Consider the following 15,262-nt stretch of genomic DNA (forward strand, 5'->3'; position numbering starts at 1 on the left):
ATGCAGGCTTCTTCTTTGGCCTTGTTTGCATAGCGATGGCGGTGCTTGCTTCCACCATGGGAGATTTGCTCCAGGTAATTTAACCTTTTGCTTCCTTGTTAATAGCAATGTTTCTATAAATCCAGAGGTGGATGGGGGAATGGGACGGTAGAGTAGAATCGAAAATAGGAGCTGTCAGTGATGTCATAAAGGACACTCCAAAATTGAAACTAAAAGACCGACCATATTCTACTCAAACTGATGATCTCATGCATTAAGCTCGTGTGTTTCACATTGCCTTCACCAGGCTGCTCTCACTATCTTTGGTATTGTCGGTGGACCTCTCCTGGGTCTTTACACCCTTGGAATGCTATTTCCATGTGCCAACAATGTGGTAAGTCACGCCTGGGCATCGAGTCAAATATTGCATATTTTAGATGATAAGTTTACACAGTCAACAGCGAAACAAAAATTACAGAAAGAGTCAGTGATGTCTTCCACCACATCCTGCCTGATCATCTTTTTGAGGGCATGCGACCCTGTCTTACCATTACATTTCCACGACCTGCATTTTTGCTGCACATCTATAACCTCCAATAAAGTCGCAATTTCTCTAATCAGTTGTTCTTTTACACACATAGTTGTCCGTGTTGGTAGATGTTTTACCCAATTATTTTCCCCAATGTTGTGATCTTCTCGACTTCATTGATGGATAACTTAAAAAAGTTCGTCTTTCCTCTTTCATGCCCGTTGCGCTATGAATGACATTGTAGTTCCTGTAACTTTTTTGGCAGGTGAATGCATATTTTGTGCTACATGTTTAAGCATGCATAAGGAAATGCCAAAATGCCTTCAAATAATCAATCCTTCAAATATTTCGGTTACGATATACTTTTGAAGAGAACATCCTTTGGATTGAGTGCAATTCTGACCTGATGCACCTCCTAGTCATATCCTCCCCCAACTCCAAAACAAGGTCATGTTTTGGATTGACGAGAATGTTAAACCCATTTCTTTGCTGATGAGAATACCAATCTTTGCGTAATCGCTAAAAAGAAAACCTGGTTGTTGTTAATGGAGAAAAATTAATAATCAGGCGGTGCATAGATACGGGCCAAGGTATACTCAGGGAGCGAGGAGGGGGAGAGTGTTAATGGGATACTCATTACAGCCTTTTTAGGTTATCGATAAGATACGAATAAAATGGAAATGCTGGAAAAAAAAGTATTGGATGTAGCAAGGTGTTTCTGAATCTAATCGATATGAGAAACAGGATCCACTATTGTAAGTGAAGAAGAAAATGAAGGAGGAGGTTTATATGATGGTGTAAATTGAGACCGGCCCACCTATCCTCCCCTTATTCAACTATATCGTACTGTTTGAAACCAGCCCATCTATCCTCCCCTTACTATATCATATAATACTGTTTTAAACCAACTCATCTATCCTGACCTGACTCAACCATATTTTACTGCTTGCAGATTGGGGGTACTGTTATTGCTTGATTAGTGGTATCCGCAAAAAGACTATTGTTGACGGAGAGACAGATGCACGCACGTAGGCAGGCCCGTTGAGACTGAGCTCCTTTTACATCATAGATTATCCCTCCCCTCACACTTCAAGCTCAAACTTTCTCTTCCTTCTATTAATGATAACACAGAATGAGTTTTATAGGTTGGTGAGGTCGGGAGCATTGCCATATTGTGAATACTTAAATCTGGAGGAGGTGTGAGGAACATTCTAACATTGTCTCAGGATTAATTAACTTCCCCTTCCAAAATTTTTCCAAAATCAATATTTAATGTTTTTTTAAAAAAAACAAAGTTTCAAAAACTTCCCCTTCCAAAACTTGGTGATGGTGGAGCAAGTGCAGGAAGTTCTGAGTGCAGATTGAGTGCAATAGTGGTTATGGTGGAGGGAAGGCAGCTGTAGTGAGGGTGGAGTGAGTGGAGGTGGGGTCGGGATGTGGGTGGAGTGAGTGCTGGCGGAGGTGAGGTGGGGGTGGAGATGCATCAGAATAAGGCCAGGGTGAGAGATTTTGTTGGCGATGAAACTTAAATATGTAGACTTCGTTATGCAGGAAGGATCATAGACAGAGCTGCATGTTGTTTTGAAGGAGCGGGTGTAAGAGATATTGAAGGAAGGTTAAATAATATTGCGCTGGGTCACGGCAGGAAGATATTGGTTGTGGAACATGTAGGAGCAAATTATGAATCTATATGTATATATATATATATATATATATATATATATATATATATATATATATATATATATATATATATACATATATACACATGTTGTTCTTTCGGCTGCTCCCATTAGGGGTCGCCACAGCGGATCATCCATTATGATCCGCATACTGATTTGGCACAGGTTTTACGCCGGATACCCTTCCTGACGCAACCCTGGTCGCCTCTTACGACACAGGGATAAGGATTGGGTTTCACCATGATTCTGGGCTGCCCTACACCATCTCATAGCACGGCCCAGTGCAGAGCGCCCGTCCTCAAGCGATCCTCCAACCCAAGCCTCCGAGTAGCCGGATTACAGGCGCACGCCACTACGCCCGGTGTATATATATATATATATATATATATATATATATATATATATATATATATATATATATATATATATATATATATTTTTTTTTTGGGGGTATATAGTGAGAAAGTTTACTTGGAGGGTTTGAAAATAAGGTACAGGATATTGGGTAGCTGACTGAAAATAAATGGTTGTGAGCTAATGTTTTCTGGTACTGGTATTTTACCAACAATACGAAATGGAATAGAATTTATGAGTAGAGCGATAAGCCGTTAACCTACATAGGTTGGAAGAATGGAGTAGGAAGCAATGTGAATCATTTCATTGGTGAAGGCAGTCTTTCCAGAATGATGACCATTGGCTGAACAGAAAGGGGGCAGCAAAGTTTACAGTGGGAATTAAGGAGAGAATTAGAACTTTTTTTTTTAGAATCGAGGAGAGTGGAGATGCCAAAAAGAAAGAAACTACAGCCGATAGCATGATTTGTTAAGTCCAAGCAGGAAAAATAATTACAAGAAGGGAAAATAAAAATCTTTCTTTCTACCGATGCCAGGAGTTTATAGAATAAGGTGGAAGAGCTTGAAGCAATGGCACGAAGTATAGTCGCAGTAAGTGAGACCACTGAGACCTGCTTCAAAGAGGAGGAGGGAGATTGGAAGACAGGACCAGAAGGTTACAAGACTTGTAATTGTAAAAGAAAAGAGAAAATAGGAGGATGTGTAGCATTCTGGGTAAAAGACAGTATTGCATCGAGAGAAAGGTTTGACATGAAAGAGGGAATTAATGGAGCGGATTTTTTTTTTTTGATACATTTTCAAAGCTCATGTGGGGGAGCGGGAGACAAGAGGGGAAGGAGAGGGAAGGACAAAACAGTGGGGAACAGAGACGTGAGATCTGTGGAAGGGTGAGGGATGGGGCGGGGAACATGAGATAAACAAGATGGACATTACAAGGACTTTCAGGACCTGACACGGCAGGCAACTTTCAGGAAAAAAGGCAGGGAAAAAGATTGCATGGGATTAGGAAAAGGAAAGGTTGAAGTGAAATCATGGAGGTGTATGGTGAATTTGGATCGGGAAACGCGGAGTGAAACTGATGGGTCGATGAAAAGTAACGGGAAGAGGAAGGGGTAGAAAAATACGTGGTTTCGGTAGGTGTATAGTTGGAAAGGATACAAGGAAATGTCTTTTTTTGATGGATTTTTGAAGATTAGGTAAGATTAGGGACTAGAAGGTTGCGGCAAGAAATCGTGAAGGTGATAGTGAAAGTGGGTCAGCTCAAATAGAAGGAAGATGGTGTGATGGCAGGAGGAGAAAGAAGAAGGGTCGGTATTCGTGGGTACAGAGGCACAAAGGGTTTTTGTTTTTTTTGTCATATATTATTAATTTTAAGACAAGAAACAAAGCGTGTAGTTGGGAGGGATAGGTGTGGTCAGGTCAGGTCAGGTCAGGTATGGGAGCATGCGCCGGAGCAGCGCGTCGCTGCGTCCACTTTCCACCAGTACCCCAGAGGCCTCTGCCTGGCTCTCCCCCAGGCAGATGCCTGGCCCATCCCCATCTCCTTGAGATGCTGATCAACCATGAGGTACGTGGTCGGCCCATTGGCCTCCTCCACTCACGATGCTCCCTCGCTGAGAGAATCTGGTGAACAGGATCAGCGTCAGGAAAATGAGCCACATGTCCATACAGCCACAGCTGATGCTCACAGACTATCCAGGTAACAAATCTCATCCGAATCTCTCTCAGCAACTGCTTGTTGGACACAAAGTCCAACCAGTGATAGCCAAGCATTCCCCAAAGAGACCCGGTACCAAAGGAATTAAGTGTCTGTCTCAGATCCCTGGTGAGAATCCAAGTCTCACATACACAGAGCAAGACTGAAAGCACCAAGGAGCTGAAGACTCGGACTTTCGTCCTGCACAGGTACTGGCAGTGCCACACCCCATGAATCAGTGAATCCATGACTTCCCAGGCCCGACCCAGACATCTGTTAACCTCTGGCTCACAGCCAGCAGAGACATGAATATCACTGCCAAGGTAAGTGAATCTCTCCACGACCTCAACATCCTCGGCACAAAGAGGTACAGAGAGGACAGCAGCATCCAAAATGTCATTGAAAGACTGGATCTTAGTTTTGACTCCGGTAACCCGTAATCCCAGCGGCTCCGACTCCTCATTCAGCACCTTGAGGGCCCCCAAAAGGATATCTAAAGTCACGGCAAAGATGACTGCATCATCTGCAAATTCAAGGTCAGAGATTTTGACATTCCCAAACGATGCACCACAGCTTGATCTCTCCAACATCCTCCCCAGAATCTAGTCCATACAAGTGCTGAAAAGTGTGGGGGCCAGCACACAACCCTGACAAAGTCCACTGACAACTGGAAATATGTCAGAGATGGTACCACCACATCTCCCAGCACTCTCAGGACCAGAGTATAGTTCAGACATACGATTGGTCAGTTTTGGTGGCACCCCACGAAGACCAAGAATCCTCCAGAGGCCTTCCCGATTCAGTGAATCAAACACTTTACAGAGATCAACCTAGGCTGCAAACAGCCCCTGCCAAAACTCTCGCCTGCATTCAGTGATGACCCAAAGAGCAAGGATACGGTCAATCGTTGACCTCTTTGGTGTAAAGCCTGACTGCTCTGGACGCTGGTGCTCAAGTAGATGGTGGTGAACCCTATCAAGAATTTTCCGAGCAAAGACCTTGCCTGGCACTAAGAGCAGCATCACAACCTCGGTGGTTATTGCAGTCTTGGCGATCACACCTCCCTTTCCAGAGAGGGACAACAAGGCCCCTCTTCCAGTCAATTAGGATTATGCCTGTGTTCCAGGCAGAGCACAGAACTGCATGCAATGACATGAGTGCAGCATTTCCAGCAGCCTTGAGAAGTTCAGCATGGATTCCACAGATCTCAGGAGCTTCACCCCATTTCAACCGGTTCCCGCAGTCTGTTTCCACAAACGAAGGTGGACCACAATTGATTGGAGGGTCAGCAATCGGGATTGTAACACTCCTGACATCCAACTCAAGAGCTGGTGGATCAGCCTGGTACAGCCGCTCAAAGTAACCGGCCCAACAGGCCTTCACTTCGGACTCCTCTGTCAAGAGCCTATCCTCTGCAGTGCACAGTACTCTAACTGCAGTACAATGAGGGACAGGCTTTGGATGAACGCAATGCGTGAATTCCCCTGTAAGCAGAACAACAATTACTTGACCACAGGTGATGTTCTACCCCCCTAACGGATTCCTCACACATAGGCCTCCTTGTCCACCCTTAGTGCACGTACAGTTTTACACCTCAGCTCCCTGAGGAGCTCAGCTCTGCCATTCAGTCTGGCCCTGCGACTCTGGTCAATGGTATCCAGTGTCCCTTGAGAGACAAAATTCTTCTTCACCCTGCGGTGAATTCCAAGACATCTCCCGGCAACATCAAGGATGGTGGTCTTGAAGGCGCTCCACAACTCTTCAGGATCCCACAAAGCACCCAGACCCCCCAAATCTCTACGCAGTATGTTCGCAAACTCCTCCGCTATCCTCTCATCCTTGAGCTTGCCAACATCCAGCCTTGGCTGTGGGCAGTATTGAGGATCTGAGCACTCCAGTAGACCCTGCAGTTCTGGATCATCCTCCTGCGACCACCAAGGAGCACATGGTCAATCTCCTTCTCCACACCGCCAGCATTGAAATACCAAGTCCAGCTATGAGCGTGTGGGCACTGAAATCATTAACCAGCCACCCTAAGTCCATGATTTCTTGCAAAGTCAAGGAACTTAGTGCTATTCTGGTTCACAGTTCCAGACTCATGGGTCCAACATATGTCTCATTACCATCCCTATCAGTTCTATTTGATGCATTGAAATCCCCCAAGACTAGAAGAGTATATCGCCTGGGGCACTGGTCAACCACAGACTCGAGCGTGGCATAGAATGTGTCCTTGAAGGTGAGGTCACCCGCCTCAGTCGGAGCATACACAGAGACCAGGCAAATGACACCCAAGGAGTGGCGAATCCTTAGTCTCATAATATGCTCATTGGCCGGTGTTATCTCAATTATCATTGGAGTCAGCTTATTGGACACAGCTACAGAAACTCCTTGGGCATGGTAACCATCAGAGCAACCAGACCAATAGTAGGTCATCAAACCAGACCAGACCAAACCATCAGAGTGACCAGACCAGACCAACCACCCGTCATGATCTCCGAACCTCAGTGAGTGCTGCAATACCGATGTCCAAACGCTTGAGCTCAGATGATAACAGAGACAGGTGATCAACCTCTCTTCGCGAGAGGACATTCCAAGCACCCACCTGAAGCTGGTGGATTTTAAGACAAGAAACATGTGATCAAGACAAGAAACAGGTGAGACAAGAATCTCAGGTTAACCCAAGGAGACCTCCATCTGTTGGATGACACCTCAGCACCACCCAGACCCAGACTACCGCAATCTGACCCAGAAAGGTTACCCCGTGGTTTCCCTCCTATCATCAACAATTGGGGGTCCCGAAGGCTTTGCCCCAATCACATCATCCGGCGAGCTGCCCTGTGAAGGGCAGCTGCACAGGAGATACTCCCACGGAGTGGATTTTCAGATTTTTGTTAATGCTTTGAGAATGTTTTGTGGGATGAAGGGTTTTACGGTGGCCGGAGTGCAAATCCTGCCACCAACCTCCTAATAAATAGTAACCCAACTGCACGAGGACGTTCGCAGGAACAGTTGGACACTAGATATGGATGCCTGTTGTCTCACAAGGAGCTTCTCTGCCCTTTGACAGGTTTTGTTCTTCATCCTGCTGGGTGTCCATATCATACACCCTCCTCACCAATAAACCTGGTGGGGGAGACGGTTTAGTTGCCGACAACCCGAGCATGGAAAAGGCTAGTACAGGTTTTCATGGTACCTCTAGCAAGTCGCACATCTAATCTGACCTGACCTGAAAAAGCGGTGGGAAAAGTGGAGAAAATAGGAACTGTTGGTAATAGGGAGAAAATACAAATAAAAACAATCTGTCAGCCATTCTGGAGAGAAACGTTTTAAGTTAAATGAAATATGGCTGCCAAACCATGTGACCTATGATATCACGTGTGAACCTTTCGTTCCTCATGGATTGGCGGTCATACATGTAAAGTTTTGCCTCAATCTTTTCAGCCATTTCAGAGATTTTTGAAAGCTTAAAAAAAAAAAAAAAAAATGTTGGACGAATCATGTGACCGATGACATCATCATTTTTTTTTTCTGTGGACCATTTCATCCCGAGATTACCCACAAAAATTTTCATACTGATCAGATGTAGCATTCTATATGTGCAATTATGATGTCATAACAAAGGTACCTATGATGCCATAAAAAATCATGCTTATTCCCCATTAGGAGTACTTGCTGTGTGCCAAGTTTCAATTATTTCCTTGGTCTAGTTTAAGAGATAGAGGTCTAAAGTTTTTTAATTTTTCCAACATGGTTGCCACATCACGTAACCTATGACGTCATAATTATCATTTCGACATTGTACTTGCGTAGTTGCACCAACCCTGAAAATTTCGTCTCAATCCGACAAGCAGTTGCAGAGAAAAACACAAATGTTCTCTGCAGACAAACAGACAAATGGACCCACTTGCAATACCCTCTCCTTCAGCGAGGGTAACAAGAAAAATTACTCTCGTGCGGGAGTGACGGTCATCTCTGCGAGAAAATATATAGCCTCCTGAACGTAGGGCAGTTTTTGCAAACTTTGAAGTCACGTGACGTGAAAACGAAAGGGAATATCGAAAATCCAACCTGACCAAATTTAGATATTGTCCCATAGATTCATATGCCACAATCAAATTCAAGATCGCTTGAGAAATGCAGGAGGAGATAGAATTTGAAAATCGTCATTTTCGCAACTTCCAAGGCCTCGTGACCTTGACCTTGACCTTCGGTGACCTTGAAAGTCATACCATTGTGTACGTCTCATCGACCTCTATCAGGATCACTAATGACCAGATCTCCCGCTTCAACTTCATTGTGGACGGACGGACGGACGGATCGTCACCTCTCCTCTCAACACCAATATTATAAGGTCATGCTCGAAGAGATGACCTAAAAAGGGAAAAGCCAAAAATATTAAACATAACAGCAAGACATTCTTTAAGTCTATAAGGTGTAAAGAAAAGGTTAACATAAGTGTGTGCCCTTTGAGGAGAATTTGGGGATGATGAAGGTGAGATGGCAGGTTTATTAAATAGTTTTTTGCTTCTACATTTGCACAAGAACAGTCTGGGGAACTTCCAATAGCTGAGAGTGTCTCCATTAGAGGTGAGCAAAGGTTTTTAGAGGAGATCCAAGTAGGAGTGGAGAGAGTAAAGAAACAGCAAGGAAGTCGAAGCGATGATAAAGCTCCAGGGACAGATAATATGCATCCAAGAGTTTTAAGGGAGGTGGTAGAGCAGAAAAGCATGACTTATTGGGTCATGAAAAAATATTTTCACGAAAAATATAAGTGACCACTATATTCATTATTGTTGTGTGTCTGTCTGTCTGTTTGTCTATCTGTCTGTCTGTCTGTCTGTCTGTCTGTCTGTCTGTCTGTCTGTCTGTCCCGAGCATAGCTCTGTGGGTTTTGATCCAATCCTGATGATATTTTGTTGGGAGGTTTATATCATGATCTAATTGTGTTTTCCTGAGAATGGGCGTGGTGCGCCCATTATGGGCGGAGCCACGCTCAAAAAACATGTTTTTAGGGGGTAGCTGATTTCAATTTGCATCTTCTCCTAGGGGGTTTTTCGAATCTGACAGGGGTTTCGGTATTTGGTTAGCCCAATCGCAACTGCAGAGCCCCACAGAGCTTGATTTTTCATTTTCGTCCGAAGGTCAAGGTCACAAGGTCACGAACTTTGAAAATTGCGATTCTGACGTAAAAATCCATCTTCTCCGAGGGGTTTGTCGAATCTCACAGTGGTTTCGGTATTTGGTTAGCCCAATGGCACCTGCATAGCCCCACAGAGCTCGATTTTTCATTTTAGTCCCAAGGTCAAGGTCACAAGGTCATGAACTTAGAAAATTTCGAATTTTGACATAAAAATCATATGACCACCCAAACTTTGAGAGCCAGGATGACAATATTTTTTATGCATAATCTTGAGGTCATTCCCCACCTAAAGTCTTCAAACCATTTTTCTCTATCTCGAACACCTTGCCCGTGGCGCCCCCTTCAAGTTTGTTTTTACGCTGATTTCATCAAAATATGGATATATAATCCAAGGAGTGCGAAATGCCATATAGCCTATATGACGTTGTATTGTTCCTGGAATGTTCCAGAGGAAGTTTTGCACCAAAGGTCATAATCCTTGACCTTTGACCTTTAAAGTTCACAAAGGTCAAATTTTCAAAGTTGTGGGAATCGAACCAGGTTTTCGACCTTCTTTGACGAACTTACTCCATTAAGCTATAGCACGTATCCTGTTACCTTATTTTAATGTCCACAACATTGTTTTGCTTCATTTAAAGGTTATGCAAAGGTCAAATTTTGAAAGTTGTTGAACGAAACCGGGTTTTCGACATTTTGCAGCTAATAACCCGTCACTCGTACCACATCATGTTGATCATTTTTATAACTTGGTCAAACATCATCACATTGTCTCATACTTGACTTCTGTAACAATCTACATCGTCAAGTACCGCTCGTGAACCATCGTCGTCTTCAGACTTGTTATTACTACACATGTCAGCTTCCCTTTTTTAGGTTTTATGGAAGGATCTGCCTGCAAAATGTTCCCTTGCTGTGCAACAATACTTCAGAACATTTATACAGATTGAAAGGCTATAACCCCAGTTTTCTCTTCTTGTCCTATAATCATCATCTCAACAATCATAATTGCTGTCATCTAAATGACTATCCTCCCTCTTATCTTACCCAACATAACGAAATAAATAATGTAATTTTGCCTTTCTTAACTAATTTTTGATATTTCGCAAAATTTGACTTTTTTGTGTCAGATCGGATGTTGTTAATCTATGCCTTGTCCAGGGTGCTTTCATAGGCATTATCTGCGGTTATGCAATTTCCCTCTGGATTGGCACTGGATCTCTAGTCAACCGCCCAACTGCAGACGTAACACGGCCTCTGCCACTTTCAACCCTCACATGCAACGTCACAATACCAATTTCACCAGCCTCGACAGCTGAAAGGTAATTCTTGCTACTCAATTCATAAGTTCAATATTCTTGTATAACCAGATCAAATTCCACCTATATTCTGTTGATAACACCACAAGAGCAAAGCTCATTGTACGCATTCTTTACAGAGTGCCATACTCACACCAGCAATGATGCTGTCTCTTACTTTCCAGCATCTGTAACCAAAACGGTGTTTGTACAGCACCATAGGTTGTGATACAAGTGCTATGAAAGACATGTGCTACAAATGCCTCCCTTCGTCCTATCCCCATCCCAACCTATTTCCTCTTTCCCCAAGGCCTGCTCTTGCAGACAGCTGGTACTCTGTTTCCTATCTGTACATCAGCATGCTGGGAATGCTGACAGTAATCATCACAGGTCTGATTGCAAGTTTTATTGCAGGTTTGTCATTCTCACTATGTAACAGAAATAACTAGAGAGTTCATAGAACACCTTTCCCCATGCAGTCTTGAGAAAAATAACAACGAAAGGGTCTTTTTAACTTTTGTGTTTCTGAGCATGAGCATGTTTTCAAACACGGGCCGCAATTTTGTCCAAATCTCGATATTCCACCACCCTGAAAGCGCGCAAGGCAAATTTGATTCATCAAGATGGCATAAAATTTTGGTCAAGTACTGCTCGACTGGAGGTTTTTGTAAGTGCCAACAAGACGATTTGTGGTCTACAGTGTTCATGTATATAATTCAATTATAGTAGAAGTTTTAAAGGCTGTAGAAAACAAACAAACATTGTTTCCAAAGTTTACCGCCATTAATGATAGGAGGAGGTGTAGCAATGATTCCTTGAGAAATATATGTATTTTTGCTGTTTAAGGTATCCTTTCGCAGGGGTTCCACCTCAGCACTATAGAACTGTGAGATTGAACTGTAATCGGTATGAGTGTCAGTCATTCACACCAACCTATTTAACATGTTAACTTAGTTATTCCTGCCTGTTGTTTGTGTCCTTTATGACATCACTAAAAATAGTGCTTCCTGTTTGGAATGATTTTCAATCCTGTTTGACTTCCAGACAGGCAGAGACTGAAGCAATTGCTTTACTCTTCTGTGCGCATCCGCACTCGGGATGAGATTCCATACAATTTGCCAAACTTAGAGCTAGAGCACGACTAAACTGCAGCTTTGTGTTCCGATTGATGTTCTACAGTCCTTCTTCTCCTTTCCTTTAAAAGGGGTCAGGTCCGATGGCACCAAGTTTCTCCCCTGCATTGACCAGGATACTCCTCCTCCTCCTCCCTCTGTCCGGAGCAAACTCTCTCAACTCTCCACCCCACCTTATTAATATCCCAACTCACACAATCCTCCCTTCTCAACCACGGTCTACTTCTTTTCCTCCTGCCTTGCTCCCTTAACCTATCCGTCTTTTTGCTAATCTCTTTTCCCCCATCCTCACCAAGTATCCAGCCCATCTCAGCTGGCATTTCACCAATCTCCCTGTCAAGCTCATCTGCACACCAATCTCCTCCCTCGGTTCATCCATCCTCCTATCAACCCTCTTCACTCTTGCAATACTCCTGACCCAGCTTCCAGCACTCCCATTCATCTCAGTGTTGCCATCACCATTTCTCTAGGGACAGTGTTGTAGGCCTTCTCCACGTCCACAAATCCTAGCATCATCGCACCTTGCACCTCCAATCTCTTTTCCACCAGTTGTTTCAGCGCAAACATCCCATCTGTCATCCCACTCTCTTTTCATTACCCTTGCTGCTCTTCTCCAATCTCCATCTCCACACTCTTCCTTGTCCTCCCCTCCAGAATCATATCCAGCACCTTCATGGCATGACTTAGGAGCGTAATATCCTTGTACTTCCCCGGATCTTGAACATCTACTTTCCACTTCCACATCCGCACAATTAACTCTGTCCTCCAATCCTCTGGAATTGAACCCTCTCTCATACATACATTCAACACTCTCTTTAGTGTAGTAGATAGTAGAAAAATCGTGCAAATTATGATACAAGCATCAAATTTGGCATTTCTGTTCTGCAGGGCTCTCTGATCAAATCTGCCCAATTGGCCATTTGAAAATCCAAATTTTTCAAAATTTGGATTTTCAAATTGGCCAATCAGGCAGATTTGATTCGAATCCCCTGGAGAACAAATGTGCCAAATTTGAAGCTTGTATCATCATTTACAAGATTCCTCTCAAAAATTGCTGTTATCTGCCCCACTATTTTGTCCAACTGACTCCGACCTCTCCCACTGCAATGATCATTTCTGCACACACCTCATCAATGCCTGGCGCTCTTCTCTTCTTCATCCTCATGAATGCCATCTCCACTTCCTCCTCTGTGATCACCAAATCCACTTCCCCCTCTATATAACACGGTAGCTCCAGCTCACCGTTGCTTCCTTCCAGGTTCAACAGATCCTTGAAATACCCTTCCCACACCTTCCATACTGCCCCCCCCTCTCTGTCAATAGCTTCCCACCAACATCCTTAATCACCACCACACTCCCCACCCCCCCCCCTTCATGTCCTTACCATTCTCATCCCTGTCACGAGCCAATTTATATATTATCTTCCTCCTCCCATCCTCTTTCAACATGTGTGCACCTGCTCTTCCATATCATTCCTCACCGTATCCACAACTCTTCTTCTGCCCATACAGGTGCAGCAACCCCACATCCAGCTGCATCGCTCTATCCTTGATCTTCTCCATCCTCTTCCAAACCTCCTTCTTTTCACCAACTGCCTTCGTTACCTACTCCATCCACCATACGTGGTTTGTGTCCCTCGACGATGCACCCTTTCTTGACTTCCTTCCACACAAAATTTCTGCAATTCCCATAAACGCCTCTCTGTACTTCTTCCACTCCCCCTCGAAACCTTTCACTTCTTCGTTAAGTTGACCATACCTGGCCCTCATCCTCTCCTTGTACTCGACAATTACAATTCCCTGACACTTCCCCCACCTAATAATTTTCTGACCCCTGCTCTTACCCTCCCTCTTTTTCTCCATCCATACCACAAACACTACAGGTTTGTGCTGGGTAGTGTGATGGAAAATAACTCAATTTCCGCAAGTTGGATCAGCATACAAATGGAGAATCTTTAATTTCGTATATACAGACGAAGAACATTCAATGATTCACTGAAACAGAAGCCCGAAGTAATCCTTCTTGTACACAATTTAACATTCCAAAGAATGGGAGGGTGAGACATTTGGCAATTCAACTACGGGATGACCTGATAAGCCTTAGGCAAAATAACTCAAAACTGCAACACGTGTCCACTTTGGGTGGGAGGGAGGGAATGACACAATCATGGCAAAAGTTGCAATATTATCAACCAGGTCACCCTGTTTCTCTGCAGCGAGCAAGACCTTTTTTTATAGTAAGATATTCCTTTTATCAATATGTAGGTCAAAAGAATGTTGGGAAAAGGGAAACGTTACTGACGGCCAATTTGACTAGAGTACAAAAATTAAATTGATAAATTACCAGCAACAATTATAATTGAGAGTACATTAATATAATTATTTTTCTTCCACAGTGGTAACATGATCTCCCACCACTGCCTTACAATCCTGAACCCTCCACAACTGTCGCCATCACCAAATCCAGTTGTGGTCTATGTTGTTCACTCCACATAGGTAATCTTGTGGCTTTCCCACTTTTGAAAGAATGAACCAACTATGCCATCCCATTCCTCGATACCAGCTCCACCAGCTCTTGACCCTCTCTGTTTCTCGTTCCCAAACCAAATTTACCAAAACATTCCTCTTCACCTGGCTCCGCTACTCCCACGTGCACAGCATCACGTCCAGCTCAACCATTCTCCTCTCCAGTGCGTCAATGAATTCCTGCTTTTCCGCCTCAGTCCTTCCCATTTGGAGCCCATATATGGACATAACACAAATGATTTGCCTCTGTATCACCACCCACGCCATGACTATCTGTCCCTCCCATCTTTCAATATTTTCCACGCCATTACTCCTTCCATCCCCACCCATGTGCAACAGCTTGTATCCCCCGACCAACCTCCTTGCCATGCCTTTCCATCTGGTCTCCTGTATACACAACACTTCATTCTTCGGAACCGTTGTGCAGCTGGCAGAACTAGTACCATCTTGATCAGTTTGGGATGTCAAGGTCATCAATCAGCAGTGCCGCCCTTGCTGACCCGCTGGAACGACCTAGCCTGTTATCATAATCCTGTGTGTGCATACGCCCACACAATGCTCTTTCTCCGCTCGTCCCTCTTGCCCACCCCTCTCCTTCCGCACTCAACTTCTCTCCCCCACCCTTGAGGTGCTCTTCCCTATCCCCACCCCACTCACTCTGCCTTCTCTTCCCTCCCCCTGCCAACCAGACCCCTTTCCTTCCTTACATCCCACTACTCTCCCTTCTCTCCAAAATACATTAAATGCTGTGAACTGGATATCTCAAAACGTTGTGGACAGGTTGGGTGTGTGACAAGGATGAAGAGATTCAATTTTGGTGAATAATCGAATCCGGATACGGATACGAGAATTTTTATAATTGTTTAAGTCATTCTTCACCATTGAGAAATGGGGCCCAAATATATATATATATATATATATATATATATA

The 15,262-nt window shown here is 44.0% G+C and overlaps 1 protein-coding gene across 2 annotated transcripts in view; it reads left to right on the forward strand.

Annotated features, from left to right (window-relative positions):
• The window catches only part of SLC5A8 (solute carrier family 5 member 8), an 82,809-nt gene that overhangs the window by 63,370 nt on the left and 4,177 nt on the right, over positions 1–15,262 (forward strand). For both annotated transcript variants that reach the window (XM_085873027.1, XM_085873028.1), the window contains 4 exons: positions 7–74; positions 287–373; positions 10,538–10,698; positions 10,985–11,088. In XM_085873027.1, the coding sequence (XP_085729153.1) occupies positions 7–74; positions 287–373; positions 10,538–10,698; positions 10,985–11,088 (420 nt within the window). The remainder of the gene's footprint in view (positions 1–6; positions 75–286; positions 374–10,537; positions 10,699–10,984; positions 11,089–15,262) is intronic.

Source organism: Eptatretus burgeri, chromosome 3 (genome assembly GCF_056783735.1).
Source record: "Eptatretus burgeri isolate ZD-2024b chromosome 3, Ebu_testis_v1, whole genome shotgun sequence".
NCBI lineage: Eukaryota > Metazoa > Chordata > Myxini > Myxiniformes > Myxinidae > Eptatretus > Eptatretus burgeri.